This window comes from Vanessa cardui, chromosome 4, assembly GCF_905220365.1.
Source record: "Vanessa cardui chromosome 4, ilVanCard2.1, whole genome shotgun sequence".
In the NCBI taxonomy this organism is placed as follows: Eukaryota; Metazoa; Arthropoda; class Insecta; order Lepidoptera; family Nymphalidae; genus Vanessa; species Vanessa cardui.
In genome coordinates this window covers 1,402,299-1,423,489 of record NC_061126.1, presented here as the reverse complement: position 1 = coordinate 1,423,489, position 21,191 = coordinate 1,402,299, and the positions used below count along the sequence as shown (strand labels likewise).

General features: G+C 31.3%; 2 protein-coding genes across 2 annotated transcripts; one reads left to right on the top strand and one right to left on the bottom strand.

Annotated features, from left to right (window-relative positions):
• Positions 1-284: 284 nt before the first annotated feature.
• On the top strand, positions 285-2,111 carry LOC124544208 (organic cation transporter protein-like). Its single transcript, XM_047122671.1, has 3 exons — positions 285-649; positions 850-1,257; positions 1,400-2,111. Exons 1-3 carry the CDS (start codon positions 285-287, stop codon positions 2,109-2,111), a joined length of 1,485 nt encoding a protein of 494 aa, XP_046978627.1.
• Positions 2,112-5,698: 3,587 nt separating this feature from the next.
• LOC124544331 (hepatocyte nuclear factor 3-beta-like) lies at positions 5,699-19,654 on the bottom strand. The gene is made up of 4 exons (XM_047122832.1): positions 19,361-19,654; positions 11,712-11,940; positions 10,972-11,047; positions 5,699-8,128 (listed from the first exon to the last, which is right to left on the bottom strand). Exons 1-4 carry the CDS (start codon positions 19,642-19,644, stop codon positions 8,067-8,069), a joined length of 651 nt encoding a protein of 216 aa, XP_046978788.1. The 5' UTR covers positions 19,645-19,654; the 3' UTR covers positions 5,699-8,066.
• Positions 19,655-21,191: the final 1,537 nt, after the last annotated feature.

The following is a 21,191-nucleotide window of genomic DNA, read 5'->3' as shown; positions in this document are numbered from 1 at the left end:
TGTAAATATAAGTTTTGTTGTACGGAGCGCAACTAACTTTAAATTATTTAAGAGGTTATTGTATGAACTGGGCGTTTTTTGTTTTAAAGATATCGTATTAAATTATGATAATAGAATTTCAACTTTAAAATAGCATAAATAAAAATTCATTTTCACAAAGAAAAGTTTCAAGATCAAAGTGATTATTAAAACTCAGAATTATACTACTTTGTAATACTCAGCTTGTCATTTTTATCGTAACCAGCTCGATTTTGCTTGACATTGTTTAATACACATTAGTTTAAATGGCAAAAGATAAAAATATAATACTTCACAATCCAATTGAAAAACAATTCAATCAAGTATCGAGATATCATTACTTCCTATTCTTATTAATATTTTCAAGTAAAATACCAATATTCTGGCATGTTTTGAATTTGCTCTTCCTGTCACCGCCTATGGACTATATATGCAATGACATTGGAAGGAATTTATCAAAGAATTCGTGTCCATGCGACCAGCCAGTATGGGACAGAAGCGTGTTTGCCGAAACAATGCAAACTAAATTTGGATTATATTGCGAAAGCATTTGGCTAATTAGCTTTTCGCAAAGCATGATGTATGTTGGATTGTTAGTCGGTGCTCTGGTCTTTGGATTCTTGTCAGATAGGTTAGTTATATTATTACGTACGAAATAGCTGCTAAAAGCGCTATTTGAATAATGTCTGCCTATTCGTTAATTTCATGCAGCACTTTAAAGTAGCTTAATTAAATATACTGTTGTGCAAAAATGACATTTAAACAGCAACTGAGTACAAATATTCCATACGTTTTAGATTTAAATATATGTCTTTAATTTTGTTCTTGCAGATATGGTCGACTTTCCATGTTTACAATGAGTTGTCTTATCTTAGCTGTATCTGGTTGCTTAGTAAGCGCTATGCCTACGGCTACTGCTTACATATTCATGCGAAATATTGAAGGTATCGGTACAGGCGGCGCTTTGATTACAGCCTATGTGCTTTGTATCGAATACAGTGGCTTGAAACATAGAGAAATAGTTACCGCACTCTTCCACATACCGATTAACATCAGTCATATGACTTTACCTGCAGTATCATATTTGTTGCGTCACTGCGATGATTATCAACTGGCATTATCCATTCCTGTTTTCCTCTATGTGACCTTGAGATGGTTAACGATGGAATCACCGAAATGGTTGATGGATAGCGGTCGTATTGATGAAGCTGTTAGAGTTATGGAAAAAATTGCTAATTTGTAAGTATTTAAATATATGTATCTATGTGTGATATTGAGCTAACAGATTTTTACTAATCATATTTTTGTAAAAAAAAGCAATATTTTCTGATTTAATATAGTTTGTAATATTTAGTTTTTATTACGTGTAATATTTTTTTAGCAATGGAATATCTAGTGAAAATATCAGAGAACAAATAGAAGAATATCACGCACATCACTCGACAAAAACTCGGAGACAGATTAAGTTTTGGCAAATATTCAAACACAAAAAAATAACGATGAACGTATTTTATATGTCAGTGATATATTTCCTCTGCGGTATGGGTTATTATGGTGTGTCTCAATATATTGGAAAAATGAGTGGAGACATTCACATCAATGTTGCAATATCTGGTGCTTTATTGCTACCAGGCACGATAGCTGCAGTATTTTTACTTAAACTTTTAAACAGGAGAACGTTTTTGATGACAACCATTGTTCTTTCCGGTACTTTCATGCTTCTCAATATTTGTGTTCCCATTCACTTAAACTGGATTCGAGTTGTAATCAGTTGTATTTGTAATTGTTTCTTTTTCATGTCATTTATCATTGCCTTCCTTTTTACGGTTGAACTATTTCCTACGTCAGTTAGAAATTCGGTGCTAGGTTTTCTATCAGTATTGTCAAGAGTTGGTCAAATAACTGCACCTCTTATAAACTCTTTACCGGAAAATGCATCGGGTGCTGTATTTGGAGTACTCGGTTTGATTGGGGTCATTTTTTGTTATTTACTACCTGAAACTAAGGATACTGAACTTCCCTCGTCTTTGGATGATTCTAAATCATTGACTCGCAGAGGAACAAGTCTTGAGCTTAATGTTGCGATACCTTGATTTGGATATTGAATAGATCAATTTATACATAATTGTTTTTATAAGTTAATGAAATTTGAGAAAATAAGTATGTATTAAAATACTGACACTATAACTAAAAATAAATTTGAGATGCACAGAAGTATTCAATTTATACCCTTCTAAAAATGAAATTAATAGGCAAACAACTGTTTCCAGACATCATTTTCATATATATGCTCATGATATATGCATATTAAAAAATATATTTTATTAGTGCAAACTACTTCCTAATAAAAATCATTTTATTTCATAATAGATTTCAAATAAAACTTAACTTTTATGCCAGTCATACTCTAAGTTAGGACTTTTATTTATTACGAATCGTCTGTAGAATATATATAAAATGTATTAGATATAAATATGGAATACGTATCGAATTATTAATTATCTACAAACATATTGAAAGTTCCTAGTATCAGTATTGGTATAAGTTCGCTTGTTCTACATTATCAGAGAAGAATAAAATACGAACATTTTTCTCGAATAGCTCAACTTAAGAGAAATGCCACAAAATATGCTCTCCTGTGACATTGTTATTTTCAATAAGCTCTTGTAATGAAAAAAGTTTTTATTACCACAATACCGGCTTTGGTTCGGGAAAGTTGGAGCAATAAGTGGCAAATAAGAAAATGCTTTGTTCAAAATTTAAGTCGTGTAATGGACATAAAACCTCGTTATTGGGTTGTTAAATTACAATAAATTATTGATTTTGTTTTTTTTTTCGTACCTTTTGTGTCGACAATCTATGTCGTGGACCGTTTTCACACTGTCCGATACGATAAAATTTGGATTCAAAAACGAATCAGTAATGAATGAAAGTATTATATGATACCTTAATTTTTTTAACAAAATCGATAATTGAGATAATTTTATGGCTTTGTACTTATGTAATATATTGCCATTGAATCTTTAATACCTTTTGTACTTAATATGTTAGACAAACAGCGAATCATTTCCTCATAACTACTAAATAATCCCGTTACTATGAAGTCGTTTCACCCACGTAATAAACTTAAACAGCTAACTGTTTAATTATGAGATTGTTTAGTTCATTATAATCCAAGCGTAACCACAAACAAAGCACGGCTCCTACTTAAACGATAAATGAGAAAGGTTACTCGAAATCCTCTACAAAATAATATACGCGTCTAATCTAGCGAGAGTACAAAGGATCTCAGACTAAAGTTCTTAAAATTAAGTCTTCAGAGCATCTAAATCAATTTCCATGGCCATTATAAACAAGGTTGAAGCGAATCCTCCGTAATCCTCGACGGTGGGCGGTCTCGGCCCAAGGGTTGAGAGGTAAATTTAGTGTACTTCACCCAACTTGTGATAATAGATGGAGCTACAACCACACCCAGCGTTACAGATGCAAGTCGAGACATGGGTATTTGGTAATCTTCCCGGCTTAAATTTTGTTGTAATTCTTTAGGGATTCGCGGAATGACCTTAATTTGAAAGTTAGGATGAGCTTCATTTCAGGACGACGAGATATATCTATTCTCATTTAGATGGTGGAACTTGTAATCTTAGTAATATTATAAAGTCCTGAATGATTTATCAAACACATTTTAAATACCTCTGTTGTGAAATTAAAAATATAAATGTCAAAGAACGCTTTTGTGCGCAATACAATTAGTGGGTTCATATTTGATAACACACCTTGGGAATGCAATAATCACCTTTAAAAACAAATTGACAAAATAGGACCCGCTGAGTTTCGTTCGCCGATTCTTCTCAGGTCAGGGTATTTTATTTTCGAAATCAGTGGTATGGTTTAATTTCACAATAAATAAATTTCATTTGATTTTAATCTATAGCATAATTTTACAATATATTTCTTACAAATATTTTTTTCGTTAATATAATAAAACAGATATTGTTTAGTTACTAATCTTGGAACAAATACTATACCTATTATATTATTATAGAATAATAATAATGATGTATGCCTTGTAAAATTATTCTTGATTTTTCTTTAAACTCGAAGTACAATTAAAATTTACGAAACGAGTCTTAAATTGTTCCCGATGACATTGAAGGCTGTTTCGACATCAGGGATTTAGTATTCCAGGCGCTGTTCAGGATTATGTATCTGAGTTGTAATTGTCTGTAGGACCTTACTTATTTAAACATCAGAAAACGTGAGGGGATTATTGAACATTTTAAGTGTACGGTTAATTAACTGAACCGTTAAAATACTGATGTTCGTTTTAATTCAACTACTATATATTCAAACGCTCAAAGACTCATAAAGAGTTAATAGTCATAATAAGATCAAATCCTACAGATTATAGATTAATAAATGTCAGAACAATAGAGTCCAAACATTAAGGAAATTATCATTGATTAAGCAACATTACCGAAACGTCAACTTCCGACCTTTCACAGAGGACGTGAGATATATCAGAGGATCCCTGAGAAGCCGACACATGTGTATAGTGCTATACAATTCCATGTAACCACAAGACAGTAGGCGGTCGCACTGACGTATTACTATTGTGGGAACGAACGCCTCGACGCGTCAGACTGGAGACTAATCTAGGTCACCTGAGAGAATAGGTAATTTTAGTATTTAGTGCTTAGATTCAAATTCAACAACGATTTAGCGAGAAATTCGGTGCTATAAAATTTTAAACGAACTGCTATCCGAAGAATTGCGCTTGGACTCCCCGCATATGTAATACGTTTTTGGCTAGAGGATTTCAATTGATAAAAACAATATAAAAAGGCATAATATAGGTGATAAAATGTTATGAATCTGTATTCATCACTCATATTCTATTCTTACAAAAGAAAAAAACCCTTGAAAAACGTTGAGCTTGACGGCGTCTTCAGTCTAATGGCTTCAGCTTATGAGGCCGCACATCCCAAATTTTTTTAGGTCCCGACCCTGCACCAGCTGGACATTTTTATTTAACTTATAATCAAATAATAATAGTATATATGTAATGTTATGAAATTTGTCACATGCAGGTTTCCTTACGATGTTTTCCTTCACCACTGAGCACGAGATGAATTTTAAAGACAAATTAAGCACATGAATCAGCGGTGCTTGCCTGGGTTTGAACCTGCAATCATCGGTTAAGATGCACGCGTCCTAACCACTGGGCCATCTCGACTCTTATCTTACCCATGTTACGGCTACGGCACTCTTTCATTTGCGTGTCCGACACGCTCTTGGCCGGTTTTTCTTGTAGGACATAGATTTTTCTTATAGGCTGGAACACATTATCTAATAACACTTTTATCCTACAGTTAGTAATGAAACAAGGGTCTTGTAGTATTAACAGTTTTTGAGCGCAGAACCGCGAGAACGTGTCACGAAATTTGCCAGACATGATTTTTAATTAGATAGATATTAAACTTGTAAAAAAAATAGCTGTTTAGTAATTATTATTTTTGATGATTTAGTTGATACATACGATTGATACATATTGGAAGATATATGATATGATTATTTATCTTTTGGAAAATTAAGTTGTTGCCTTATGTGTGTCATACAATTACTAATGAGACAATAACTATTGACAAGAAAATAAAATACGAATACATCCGTTTTTAAATATCTTTATTATCAAATACATTTGACTTATATAGTTATCGTGAGATCACTACAGTACAAACCCTTTTTACTAACTAACTCTAGAGAATTTATTTTAATATAAATAACAAGGATTGGGTAATAAATAAACAATGTATACAACCGAAGCTATTCTGTATCAACTCACTTCGTATGAGACAATGATATACAATACTATTCTCATGCTTTTAAATTTTATAATTATGTATTAAAATCTATGTTACAAGTCATCTTCTGTTGTTTCACGATCACGAACGATGTTTTGCGGTGAGCTTCGAGTTTGAGAAGAGCTCTGGTTGAGGAGCAAGTTTATTTTGTTCGTTAGCCTTCTAAAGTTGCTTTGAATTACAACTAATTGATTGGAATAGTGGTCGTGTTCTCTTCATTCGTCGCGTGTTCGATTGCTGCTCAGAACAAATGTTTGTATAATCTATTGCGCGAGATTGTAAGCTGTCGAGAGATTATACTGATTCAACTTTATAAGCTTAGCTGAATAAGGCGGAAAATATCCATAGTAGGTACGTAATTATGAAGTTTAATTAGGTTAGTATCTATAACTTAACTTAAATTAATTTTGATAGATTATAATCTATTGAAAAATATGCAAAAAATAATGCGTTTAATTGTAAAGTATGTTACGGTTCATAGACTTTCAACCGTTTACAATCTCGCTTACAATTTTACGATGACATATATGTATGTACAGTCGGGGTAGGAAAAGTTTCGTCACCTTAAGACCTATTTTCGTGTACTCAGTATGAGCGATAATCTGCTTTACCGATTGAGAATGACCAATTGCGTCGCAATGATTCGATGTTTAGATTCAAAAGGTGCTAAGAGCTTAAGACTTGATAAAGGAATGAATTTGAAAACTGACGAAGGTTTTCTTACTCTGACTGTACATACGGATCATTGTCGTATTAGTGTTTATGTGTTGGATCCCTGACAATTTAAATGCTATGTGTTATTTATATAAACATTTGTCTACATGAAATAAAAAATAATAATAAAAATACTAATAACACTTAAAATCTAAGTATATCCGAAAATACATATATTTCATACTCGAATTAAATCAAAACAATACAAAGCAAAACAAATCAAACATAATAAATAATAATGTAATCTAGTAACTTTGTAATTTCTTGACTGCCTTCTCAGACGAATAGCTTGTTTGAAGTAACTTAGTGATTAACTGAAGTTTAACTTAATGTGTTTAAACAGCTAGTTAACCGTTGTAGTGAATGATTGCCGGCAACAGTTAATCCGGGAGAAATGAATTCGAAACAAAACGACAAATGTCATCATGGTGTAGGGAATACAACTTAATTAAAGCGTGGATTATATACGTTTCAACAGTTATATCAATCATTACATAGGAATAAAACGCTTACCGCTGTCTGTCCCTGTGTATGCTTAGATCTATAAAATTACGCAACGGATTTTGATGCGGTTTTTGTATATAATTCATGGACAATATAGTAAACAAACACTGATAATTTTAGTAGTTTCTATTGTAATGTCGTAAATAAAGAAATTATTTATTATATTTAGAGTCAGTATTACACCTGTGCGAAGCTAGTTTTTCACTAGTTTTATATATAATTATATCCTTTGATTTACAATACGTTAAAGTTTGGTTAAAAAAAAATCTTTACAGTAATTTAAAAACCAATGGTTCTTGAGGTATATTATTTGAAAAATATAGTACCTAATTGTAGTACTGTTATTGTTTATAGGTAATACACATAGCTTGAATATGCATAGTCGTAAGCTTCTAACCTATCTCAAGGATATTACCATCTTCATGCATCATCGATTGAAATCAAACCAATAATTCTATACACTTATAAATTTTTCATAACAAAATAATAATTACATTTTTATAGACCTCGACTTTCAGAATTATCCGAAATTAAACATAATAGTTAATCATTACAGATACCAACAACACTACTACCAATGGCAAAGAATAAAGCGTTCTTACGTCAATGTTACTTAATGGAAAAGCTTTGGTATTATTATAAGAACGTTTTCCAAGAAACTGGTGCGCGATTTCTACACGATCAGAATATATGAAAACATATGAAATATGTATGATTTTCACATTATGCATCGATATTGATATCCCCTTTACATATATCGAATGTATTTAAATTAGCTCACAGAACCTGCTCTAATTATCATACACAAGAAACATTTGGCCATTAATTTGGCATTTAAATACGAAGCCACTTCTAATAGATCACTAAATGAATAAACAAGGGAAAATAGGGCTTAAAATTTATGTAGAATTTCGCTAATTTTATTTCTAAATACTTTATAATTACACTAAGTTGTCCCATATTCAATCACATGGTGATGAGGCCACACTCACGAACCACTTGCTCCGTTGACACCGGATTAAGGAACACTATAACAGACATAATGAAAAACATCTTTACCAATTCCTATTTTTAAAGACGATTAAAAAAATCCTGAATATTTTATTAGTTTTTTCTTTTACTCTATTATACGTACCGAATACAAAAACATGAAAAGTATTATCCTTACACACTATTTTTTGTATAAGATGGAAATAAGCCGTATAAAATATAAATTACAATATTCAAGAAGAAAATTAAATACACACATATTATAGAAATACAAATACATACGATATAATATTATAAATTTCAGGAATAATATCATCTTACAATTTGAGTGCCGTAGCGAAACTAAGAATCTCGATGCTTTGGAAGTAAAGAATGTAAGAAAATAAATCAATAAAAGTAAAAATATGATACGCGATAGAAGTTCACGTTTGGTACGATTTAAAGAATCAGAAGGCGACGTAGCAAAAGAGTATCAAAAATAGCTACGCGATTAAATATAATATCAAACAAAGAGAAGAAAAAAAGATATTTAGTATTCAGTATTCACACGAGAAGTTGAAATCCTGTATCGATATAATTGTGAGGACATATTTACATTAAGCTGATCTGAATTGTCCAAAACCTCGTAAAAGATAAATGACATTTTCTTTATAAGTTCCTATCGAATCGATTGATGTGATATAATTCCTAAGATTTCCCCAATAGGTAGTAGACCTTGCCCAGGCACACAATCTCTGATGAAATTAAATCCATTCTGAGAACTGGAAAATATTCCATTCCGAGGACAATTGGATATACATTCGTATTTTTTTAATTCTACTAATATAGGATGCTACACTGTCATAACTTTCATTACTTATGAAAATATTATTAATTTGCCTTGTCCCCAGACCGGGTTTTCAGACAACGGATTCAGAAGACGATTATAGGCAAAATACTGACCTAATCAAAATCAAGTATAAATAGGATGACATTGAGACGAAGGAGTAGGATAGGGATTTTAGATATAAAATGTGAGAATTTCTCCACACAGATGGCAAAATTTATAAATGTGCTAGTATAAGAAATATTTTTGTTAGGGGTAGATGATTTCACAACTGATCTTACCACTGCCGATGATGTTATACGACGTTAAAGAACTAATGTGGTTCCTTCCTCCATCTTCTGTAACTGGTTAAAAAGAAAAAGAACGCTGCAGTAACACGTATTCTAATAAAACCAATTTATTTGTAGACATCATAGAGTCATCCAATATAAAAGAAAAAACACACAACATGCATTCATATTAACTAAATAGTCAACTGAACTTAGACATTGCTTAAGCCATAAGACTTTACCCAATTTCAAATCATAAGACTGATTACAGTCAGATTTGTCAATAGTTAGGTAAGTATCATGGATATACAAAGAATCACAACACATTCTATTACAACGCATTGTATTTGCCCAACAAATTGCAACGACCCGTTTGAGTCCATCGAAAATTTCCAAATTGGATCATTGGTCATATTTAGCTTTCGTATATTTTTATTTTGCTAATCCCAATTCTTTCTAATGTATTAAGGTAAACAATTAAATTGAGCGTAAGAAATATTGATTTGTCATCAATATTATCTTGGATAAAGAAAGGTGTTTTGTGTTCACTTAAGATCAGACCAACACTAGCAACATCACGAATCCGATTTTTTTATCAATATGAGTACATCAACATTCAAAATATTTGCAAGCTTTAAGTTTAGTGTTCAGACTCAGGCTCTAACAAGATTAAAGAAGAAGATCGCCTTTGAAAAACATTATCAACCATGAATCAAGATACGATCAGAAAAAAAACAATCTAAAATCAACGAGAGATAGCAAATTATTAAAAAGGAGTGATAATATTCAGTGACAAGTACACCAAACCACATTGGAGCATCATTGGATAATCTCCATAACATTATACGTAGCCCAGCAGTGGGATATTTACAGGTTATATTTACTACTACTATATCATAGTAAGTAGTACTATTGCCCATATATACCAGCCTAGCACACACACAAAAATATCTATACGAGTATAGCATCACTTCGGTACCAATGATTTCTTCAGATGTTGTAAGCCTTTAAGCCTGTCAATATCTATGTTCACTCGCCTTTGACATTAAAATATTAGGCGCTACCATATTTAATGAATGAATTGTACTATAAGCTACATTGAACTATAAAATAATTGCAAGAAATATATTTATATTGCCTAAGAAGAAATTTCTTTTGCAATAATACATTTCACTCAAACTTTTCATATTACAGGGTTACTTTTGGCCCATTAACTCTTAATGGGTGTCTTAAATCAAACCTGATTTTCACCTACTCCTTGGTGAAGACTCTTTGATAGTGTTTGGTAAAATAACAGATACTTGGTTTATGATATAGATAAGTTTGAAATTATATAAACTTATGTTAACTATTGAGTAGATTATTTTAAGAAAATTGCGAATAAAATACCAACCGAGAGAGTATTAATAGTGAAAATCTGAAGTAATTATATTAGACATTCCACACGTTGCCCAAAAATGATAGGTATTCACTCCACCCCTCAGGTAAATTTAAGGATAGATCAGATTTGCTTTATCACATGTATTGCATAGCTAACACAAATGAATGTCCAGATATTTATTAATAGTAGGGTCTAACGCGTGGGGTCTTGGCTTGAATAACTTACATTCCCCAATTATTTGCCAAACACCAGTGATTTTAATTAATAAGTTAATATGATACCAAAGTAAATTCAAGTTATGCTCCTCATTTATTTTCAGAACCATTTTCTACTACCAAAAAAAAACAAGATTCCCAAAAGAAACAAGAATTCCATTTTCAAACCATGCATATTTAATTTACTTACTTGTGTTACCTGTGAATAAATCTTGATCTGGAATGATACTAGCGGCAGCTATTGCAGCTTCGTCTAGAACTATGACCTGGAAAACAAATGATAACATTATACAATTATTATTTCTTGGTGGTAGGGCTTTACGCAAGCCCGTCTGGGTAGTTACCACCCTCTCATTAGTTATTCTACTGCCAAATAACAGTACTTAGTATTGTTGTGTTCCGGTCTGAAGGGTGAGTGAGCCAGTGTAACTACAGGCACAAGGGACATGACATCTTAGTTCCCAAGGTTGGTGACACATTGACGATGTAAGGAATAGTTAATATTTCTTACAGCGTCATTGTCTATGGGCGATGGTGACCACTTACCATCAGGTGGCCCATATGCTCGTCCGCCAAACTATACCATAAAAAAATAGCTTAGATATATCTATACACTAACATTTAATTTGATCATGTTTCATAACTGAAAAAGCACTCGCAGCCTTGAATAAAGAATACATAGATATTTTTATCAAAAACTTGAAAGCAAACATCGTATACAATTTCGAAACCAAACTAAGTTTCCAAATTGACCCAGTTCCAAAATCCTAATTGGACCACAGAGTAAATATTATTAGTAGAAGTTTTGCGAGACTAGTTTGTTATAGTTTTTACTATAGTACCAACTAACTCAAGACATCATATATTATTATTTTATTCTGTATTTAAATGACCCTTAATGAAGTACTTCTATGTAAAAATTGTACTTACTTTTGGGCATTCAATAATCTGTGCCTCCTCGAGTTCCTCAGTCTTCTCAGTCTCTACAAACTGATTCCTCAATGGTAACAGGTCGATGGCGTTGGCCGCCAGCGACCAAAGGTGACCAGCGCCTTGAGAGGCCCGAGCTCCTTTCCGAAAATGAGGATTGATCGACAAGTTGTGCCGAACAGAGTTTTTCCAGCGTTCATCATTCGCTTTGTAGTAAGGGAATCGGTCACTGAAATGTATGAATTAATCAATTATTCTTGACTTTATTTCAGACTACAAATAATAATCTTCAATATCATAAAGGAAAAGTACTGATGTAATGCAGATATTTATTAAAATGCATATGATATTCCTTTTCGGAAATTCCTCGACGAAATATCATATTAATCATAATTAATAAAGTTACATTGAAAAATCATATAGTTTCTGTGGGACATCGAATTCGACTACGTAGTAAGGTTAAATTTAAGCCAACATTGTTTGTCGAAATTAAATCAAAATATATTTCATATAAGGAGGCTCTCACAATCATTTTTCAATAATTTTACAGTATAACATTCAATGGAAAAAGACCTATCCAGACGCAATTTCGATAATACAAAACGTTTTTTTATTCTAATAACGAATATAAAACTGCGTTTATTATTTAAGGCTACGTTAGAACTGCATTTCAATCTGAAAAATTGAAACAAACAAAGTATCGCTGTATATAAACAACATATCTGATCCCATAACTCTAAAATCACGTCACCCCATATCATCAAACAGTTTCCGTGTTTGTATGTCAAGCTATCAGCGAGCTGTCGCCGCCTGGCACGGCAGTCGACCGAAACGGTGGTCGGGTCGGCGATGCCCGATCAAACGGCGAGGGGTCGATCATACCTTGATCACCGTGAAACTTTATTAACATTACATCCGGCGTCACGCGGGGGTGTTATGCACCTGTCTCGACTTATTCTATTTAATTTTTATTCACCGATACAGGTTATAAATAAACCTCAAATTTAGGTTTATAATTAAAACCTTCGTAAAATTTAATCGACTCAGAATTTATTTTTAGTTTTTAAATATGTTTGTAGCGTACATTTCATTCAGAAACAAAACTCATTTTTCAATCTTCAAAAACAGATAACGGTAAATATCTTAAAATCTTAAAAATAAAAATACTAGAGTATACGTTATTAATATTATTGCATTAAAATGCAAAAGAGAATATTATAATCGTAAATTACTAATGACGATTATGTACTTTAACAAACATTCAATAATTTTGATATTGTTAATAATAATAATTAGGTATCAAATAAACATTAAACCTTTAAAAAACGAATTCATGTGATTCTTATGATAACACATTTGAATAGGAGAATTATATTATAAATAAAAAAATGCAAAAACCAATATATTACTAGCAACAGATTTACTGTGATAAGTGTAGCATCGGTTGAATAGTAGTCGACCAGTGATAATCAATTTTAACACTCGACTGTTCAACATATCTATATTAAACATTTCGCGTTACACATCGATAAGCAACTAAATCCTGTAACGACGACGATACGATAAGGTTATTTCTATTATCGCTTTGATTACAATTGTAATTGTTATGAGGGGCTTGTAATCGCGTTATTACGGTTAACTTTGATGGGGAGCGTTCATGGGAAACGATGGGACAGGTTTATGGTTCGTTCGAGATGTGAACAAATATTTCTAATCTTCAATAAATGTAACTTTCCGTAACATTTAGATTTCAAATGGCAAACAAACTTATTGCTTTATATAGTGATAATTTATAGTTATAATTTACTATTTTTAATAATTCATTTATAATAAGATCTTTTCTCAAAGTTTTTTCAAGTATGTCATAATTGTAAAATATTAAATTACTAGCAACCCTCCCCGGCTTCGCACGGAATCAATGCTGATACTAAATATACTTTAGACTGTCAACTTTTACAGGATTTTTGCCAATAGACAACACGAACTCCTGTTTCCCTGTATTTGACATCTGTAATATGTTCGAAAATATTCATTCATTAAAGGGCCATATTGACCTATAAACAATTAAAAACATAAAGATTTACGGTTTTCTGATTTTTTTCCTATAATGTTCCATCAATATATTGCTTCTTAAAAAATACCATGCCAATAGTTCAACAGGAAATACATAGGTTTTGAAAAAAAAACGTTCTTTATCTTTATGACATCTTTGGATTATGTAGACTTAGAGATTTGATATTTTCACAATACTTGTGATCCATTGATCTCAATATTTGGTACTAATTTCAACTTTATGTCACAGTGTGAGGGCTTTGATGGACAAACAGACAACGTGATCTCAAATATCAAATTCAAACATAACTAAAAATGACAATGACAAATAATGATATATGTTTTATATTATAAGCATTTAAGCGCATAAACTTGAAATTAAACTGCAAGTCGAGTGAAAACAATAATGCTGCAATAAAAACAACAGAATTGAAAACAGTAGCAACAAATAACTTCAAAGACTATACTTTTCATTGGGAATCGCAAAATCCTTTCCTACAGTTAATAGGCAATTACTTTAAATGGAAAGACAACGGTATCCTCTCAGCTATTAGAATGAAAGTTGATATTTTTTACAATCAAGAATAAAAACTATATACATTAAAATAAATGAAATAGGAAACAATACTACTTAGGAAATGCATTTTGAACTTAAGAGGGATTAGATACAAATAATGCATCGTTTAAATTTGAAAAGCAAATAAATAAGGCTAACTCTCAAAAATAAACTACAGTGTTCTTCTGGAAGATATAACTTGATGACTCATGAGTGAAATGTCGAAAATCAATTTACGATGATAGGCTATTTATATTTGTCTTTTTTTTTAAATCTAAAGAGAAGGTTGAGGGTTCAAACCCAGGCAAGTACCACTAATTTTTAATGTGCTATTTATGTTCATAATTCATCACATGCTTGGCAGTAAAGGAGACATGATGAAACCAGTTTAAGATAAAATTGAATAAAATTTGCATTGGAGCAGGATAGAATAACTTTCAAACCTCACCATCAAAAATGGCGAGGTGATTTTCGCTTAGCAGTGGGGCATTTATAGGCTGTTATGCTATTTTTCAAATTTACAAAACCATACCAAAGAACACTTCAAACAATAAAATTCTAATGCCCTAATGCATTTACATGTAGATATAAAATATTTCAACTTTAACTATTAGGATAGTTGAAAAATAATGTTCTTTCGACAGCTAATTTTTTTCATATGAATATAAGACATATTCTAATATTCATATAAAAAAAATTAATGAATATATATTCTGGGATAAGTTCTGAATGCAGTTGTTCTGAGAGATCAACTTCACCGGCATTGAATGATACTGTTTGGGAGGATTTCCCGCGTCTTTGTCAACCGACACTGAGCTAGCTAACTATTTCAAATACCGCCTCATTCATTTACCTTTCATAGCAATCTGTATAAAATACTACATTTTAAAATAAGTTATATATACGTAAATTGTGTGGTTTCAATGTACTTAAGAAATTAAAAACAAAACCATTTGTTATAGTAACATTTTAAATTAAAGTACCATACTATACCTTTAACGAATTAAATTCAAATAGATAGTTTTACGTAATCTTCACATATAGAATTATGATAGATATTGATATATTTAGTACAACCACCTCAAATTACAACGTTACAAGACAATGTTCAAAGCGAAATAATATGCTATTAATTTTGGTAAAACAATAACAACAAGCTTGAGATAATTAATTTCAATTAAAACTGAACAGCGAATTTTTAAACGTTACTTGGCGAACAAAAAACAAGTGCACATAATGCTAATTGGCATTAAACATTGGCACCGTAAGAAATACTCGTATTAACTATTCCTTATATTACAAAGTTAAACTAAGTTTTGGAAGTGTAATTTTATGTCCCTAGTGCCTGTAGTTATATGGCTTACTCACGCTTCAAACCGGACCGCAACAGTTCTAAATATTACTGGTGAAAATATGATGACGTGTGGTTGATACCTACACAAACGAACAAAGCACAAGCAATCAAGTAAGTAAACTAATCTATACATATAATAAAATTGGAGAGTCTGTTTGTGATTTTAAAATAGCCCTTTTTTAATCAATGCATATATATGCATACGCGGTACATATAGCAAAATAACATTTTTTACAATTTTTTCTCTGCCTGTTTTTCCATTTGTTTGTTCCGGCTAAGAAAGGCTGGACCGATCTTGACGGGACTTTCACTGGCATATAACTGATATAATAGGGAGTAACTTAGGCTACAATACTATTTTTTGTTTAATTCAAACGCGTACAAGGTCGCAGGCCCAGCTAGTTATGAAACATAAATATATCAATTATTGTCCAAAAACTCTACCTAGGTTAAATAAATGGTTACCAAGAAAGCATTGTATACAATTTTAAATATAAAAGGAATAAAGGTTTGTAAACAAACAACATTAATGTAGATACATTGTATAACACAATTACTGAGCTTTGTGTAAACATAATGTGATGTGAGAAATGACTCGGTATTATCCATACGAGTTTATAAAAGCCTTAATACATTTAATCGATTAAGGACTTTGAACTACTGGATATTCATAGTTTGTAGGGCTTTATATTTCAGTAATCAAATTGCATTTATGAAAAAAAAACTTTATACCTGATTGTATAATCTTTATGAATAATGGAAGTCTCATTGTTTTCTGGTTAGTTACTATTTGGCTAAAAAGTAATTAACAATCTCGGAAAAACTTAATTAGTTTTTTACTTGATTTTTAAATCAAATGACATCACAAATTTAAAAGTAATATCATTTTTTGCTTCATTAAACTAGACCGTATTACACCGCAATGAGGCTTAAAATTAGAAGAAATTATGCCAACAACCCAATGCCCTAAGAACCTAGGAAACAAGTTTTTTATAATCCTTGTACCAGTAGGTAAACTGACTCACTTAATCTTCGAAAAAAACAACATAAGTGTTTCTGCTTGGCGGTAAAATATTTGTATGCGGTGCCTAACCAGGCGGGCTTGAAGGCCTTACCCCTAAATTCGTAAAATAGCGTATTCACTCCATAGATATTTGGGAATAAATAATTATTATTCTTTATAAATATTACGCTTATAAATTATCTCGAATTATTAATAATTTTAAAACTAGTATTACAAGAACCAACATTCTCGTGACCATCTTGAATATAGTAATCAAAATTATATTAATTTATTATGTCAATAAATATCATATAATACTCATTAATTTATAAAGTAGGTTTTAAAGGTCAACGGTGAATGGTTTAGTCTAGAGATTTCATAGAAACAGTTACGATGATCACCCCTTGGACTATAGTCATATCTACACCCAACAAGACCTTTACTGGAGGAGAAAATAACAAAATGTATGATAATGACGCAAAAATACTTTGAAAGACAAACAAATCTTTCTTCAAAAAAAATTACTTGTAGTTCACTTATCCAATTTATATTTTTTGTAACGCTTTATTGACTGTCGTTGAAAATGTATTTGAAATAAACTTCAAGAATTTTTTATACTTATTCTCGCTTTAGAATTACTAAAAAGGTTGCCTTTTTAGAACTAAAATACAAATAAATATTTTATTTAAATCCCTCCCTTTGTAAATATACAGCTTTAAAATCGTTTCGAATTTTCGAGTCTTTTCAACCGATTGCTATCCAATATTTACAAACTAAAATAAATAACAAAATCATATACATATTTAACATAGAAAAAAATTAACGTTTATCGAAAATAAAACCAATAATTTAATTTTCAAATCACTAATCACAAAACAATATATAAAACCTTATTCTTAAAACTTTCTTACAGAGCATCTTCGAAGATCTAATAAATTATTCACGCATAAAGCACGCTTAATTTCCTTCTTTCCCGAAAAAAGAAAAACCTTATACAAGCTCTAGAGGATACAGGGAACCGTTAAATGTATAACGCTTAAAATATATATGCAGTTGGCTAATTTTTATCCCAATAAGTTATTCTGTCGGTACATTTCCCCGGGGCGTGTTAAATGTGTCAACGTGAACGCAATGCAACGTATGAAAACGAGATATAATAAATCATTCGCACACAGTCAGAGCCAATATGAAATCGTGTACGGAAGATCTAGTATGTTGTTACGTGTACATGTTTTGGTGAACTAAATTTAATATACAAGTCAGTATATCAATAAGTCAAGGTGGTACTAATTAATGTAATTAATAATTGTGTTACTTGTCGACTTCGTGCGAATACCACTTCAGAAACAGTTGTTTTTTACTCAGAAGCTGTTTTCTTGCTTGAAAAAGAATAAACTTGTAACCCCTAGTTTCCGTTTTCATACGGTAAAGAGAACGTTTTTGGGCAATGGTATACGCATATATAACAAGATACCAGGAAATATAATGAATTTACCATTTTCAAAATTTAAAATGACTATTAACGCTAAATTACTAAATAAATCGTATTATTCATTAAAAGTGTACTTTTTGGAAAAAAAAGCCCTGGAGTTAGGCTCGGGTTCCATGATAGGACACTAATTACTGTAAATAACAGCATTATAAATTTGTTTATATGAAAAGAGCAACTATGCGCGTTTCTTGCCGTTTCTTCTCGCTAGAAGCTGCTTTCCGAAACGGTGGTAATATTTAATTATTGACGATTCAAAAACGCGTCATTGTAAAGTTTACTTGAATAAAATTGATTTGATTTGATTTGAAAGACTGGTTCTATAATTATTTTCATCGCATAAGAGACATTACAGCTTGGTTTCATTAGTTGGCCCTATAAAGAGTTGCAGAATATTCAATATATCAGACAATATTTAAAATCGAGTTGTTCCTAATTTGAATTAAGAAAAAAGTCATGACCCTTTTAAAATGTTAACTTGTCATTCTAAGGCCACCGTTCAAGATGGTAACGACGACATATAGATTCGTTTGTTTCAAAAACGAATCATTCATCACCAGTACGACACAACACGATCTCGGGCTCCGAACGTATTCGCAAGTCCCTGGCGACTGCACCCCTTAGTTTTACTATTACTTATTTACATATGTAATAATAATAACGAATATACTTATATACATAATAAATTATGTGACATACACAGTGGTCTTTACATGCGTTCTCACATTTTTAGTTTGTTTAAATTATATTAAGACTTACTCGTATCATAATATTATCAAGCTATGTTATCATTACTATTAACATTGAACAATACAGCGAAATCAGAGCTGTAAAGTAATATGCTGGCAAATATAATTTTAATTAACAATATAAAAGCAATTGTAAATATGTAATATTATTTTATAAATAATTAATTTCAAAAAATATTCTAGTAGGCTGCTCTTAGTTATTATTAAATGATAAATAATATTTAAATCTAAAATAATATAAAAAGCAAAATGGTATAAACCATTTTGCTTCTAGAAAGCGATTTTATTATTCCGTTGTATACTTTAAACAACATGAAACCAGATATAACTCGGAGCTACCTCAGAGAGTACGGTATGTCTCTAGTTTACGTTTACTGCATTGCAGAAAGCTGAACAAGCGCACGAACTGTTACAAGAAAATAATTTTAATTTCAAAACAGACTCACGAGATCCACTGGTATATTGCTGATACCGTCAATTCGCCATTTTCTCTCAATGCTCTTTCGATTAATTCTGGATATGTATACGGCGGTTTCTTCGCAGCCGGCGGACTGTCAGCTGCGACTTTCGGCTCTTCCTGCTCATCGTCAGGAACTTTCACGTTGACGAACTCGTCCAGTCTAAAATTGAGGAGCCATGCTAGGCTCGCGCAGTCGTTGTCTTCGTAAACGGTTTTAGAACCTTTCCTTCTACGCCATTTCGCTTTATCGCTAACCGTTTTGCTTGCCATGACTGACAGACTGAGCCGACTCGACTGGGGTTCACATTTGGAACACGCTGACGTACCAGGCACCGCTATCTCCGCCACAGATATTAAAATATACCACCTCTACGCTGGTTTTAATAAAAAAGTTCATGCATTCAAAGGAGGTTGTAATATTTTTTTTATTGAATTTATTTATTTTTTATATTGTAATTTGTAAAACATAAATTCAAAATATTTTTGATGGATGTATAATATAAATAAATAGTAGTAGTTTTTGTAAAATAAAACTTTATATGAAAAAATGTAATTTTAACTTTTGTTTGTAATTTAAGCTGTTCTAAAATCAGGTCATATTTGATTTTCAACATTCAATAGTCAAATGTGTTTTATTATTCGCGCGTTCTGCATAAAACAGCATTCCGACTATATTTATCGGTGAAAAATCCGCGAGATCCGCATCCGTGCTGCAAATTGGAAAAGTAATTGAATTTAACAGTATTCGCTAAAACCTCGGCCAAGGAAAGTTGTGACTATTCAGCAATGATCCTTTGACACCATTGTTAATGAACCGCTTTTTGTATTCCAGTGGATTATTTTAGTAACAATTTTATTTTATTTTCACAAAGTATAATGAAACTATAAGAGCCGGTACCGTGCATAAAATATTATTTTTGTTTTATTTTTAGTAAGCAGGTAAATGGACTACCTAATGGATTTTTATATTGAATTAAGTCAGACAAATTACCAATGAACCCTGTTTTATAAAAGAGTTAACTCTATCCATATATTTTAGTGTAGCAGTAGTAAATAATGGCTGCTTACGATAACTCATATGGATGCAGCGGACTCAGATGGGTCTGATGATATTCTGAAAGTACCTTTGATCATAATTAAGTCAATGATGTTTAATAGATTTTTTTTTACTTTTATATGTACTGGTAGGGCACAGATTATTTCGCCATTGTCACGTGTGAATGTAATATATTCAATTTTATGGGAAAAAAAGCTGCTTGTCATTTAAAACGTTTGCTGAGTTAAGTTATAGACAAACATTTGTAATATTGCCATTAATAAAACATATATTTGAAAAAATATTAATAACTGATATATTATATACACAATACAAAAAAAAATTGTTGACTTATGTTATTTGAGTAAGAGTAACTAAGTTTTAATAAACCAAGAAATTCAGTGCTTGGTTTGGTAAAATAACATTCTTAATTTTGAATTTATAATTTATATTTTTTATTTACATAACTATTAAGACTAAAAGCATAGACAATATTTCAATCTAATCGTATTTCTTTGTATCTCAACAAAATAAATTTAAAATGCAAGGCTTAACATAGTCATAGTTCGAAAAATGAAACGAACTTACACTTTTAAAATATGGAATCCAATCAGAATCGACTAATGAACGAGATTAGGTTTTTGCACCTTCCCTTCCAACAACACGGACGTGTTGATTTTTGACAGTTTTGATTGAGTTTGACAAGCTAACTTGATTAGTTCATAACGTTTCATGAATTTTTCAACTAACGACTAAAATATGTTTATCCAACGCTGGGATT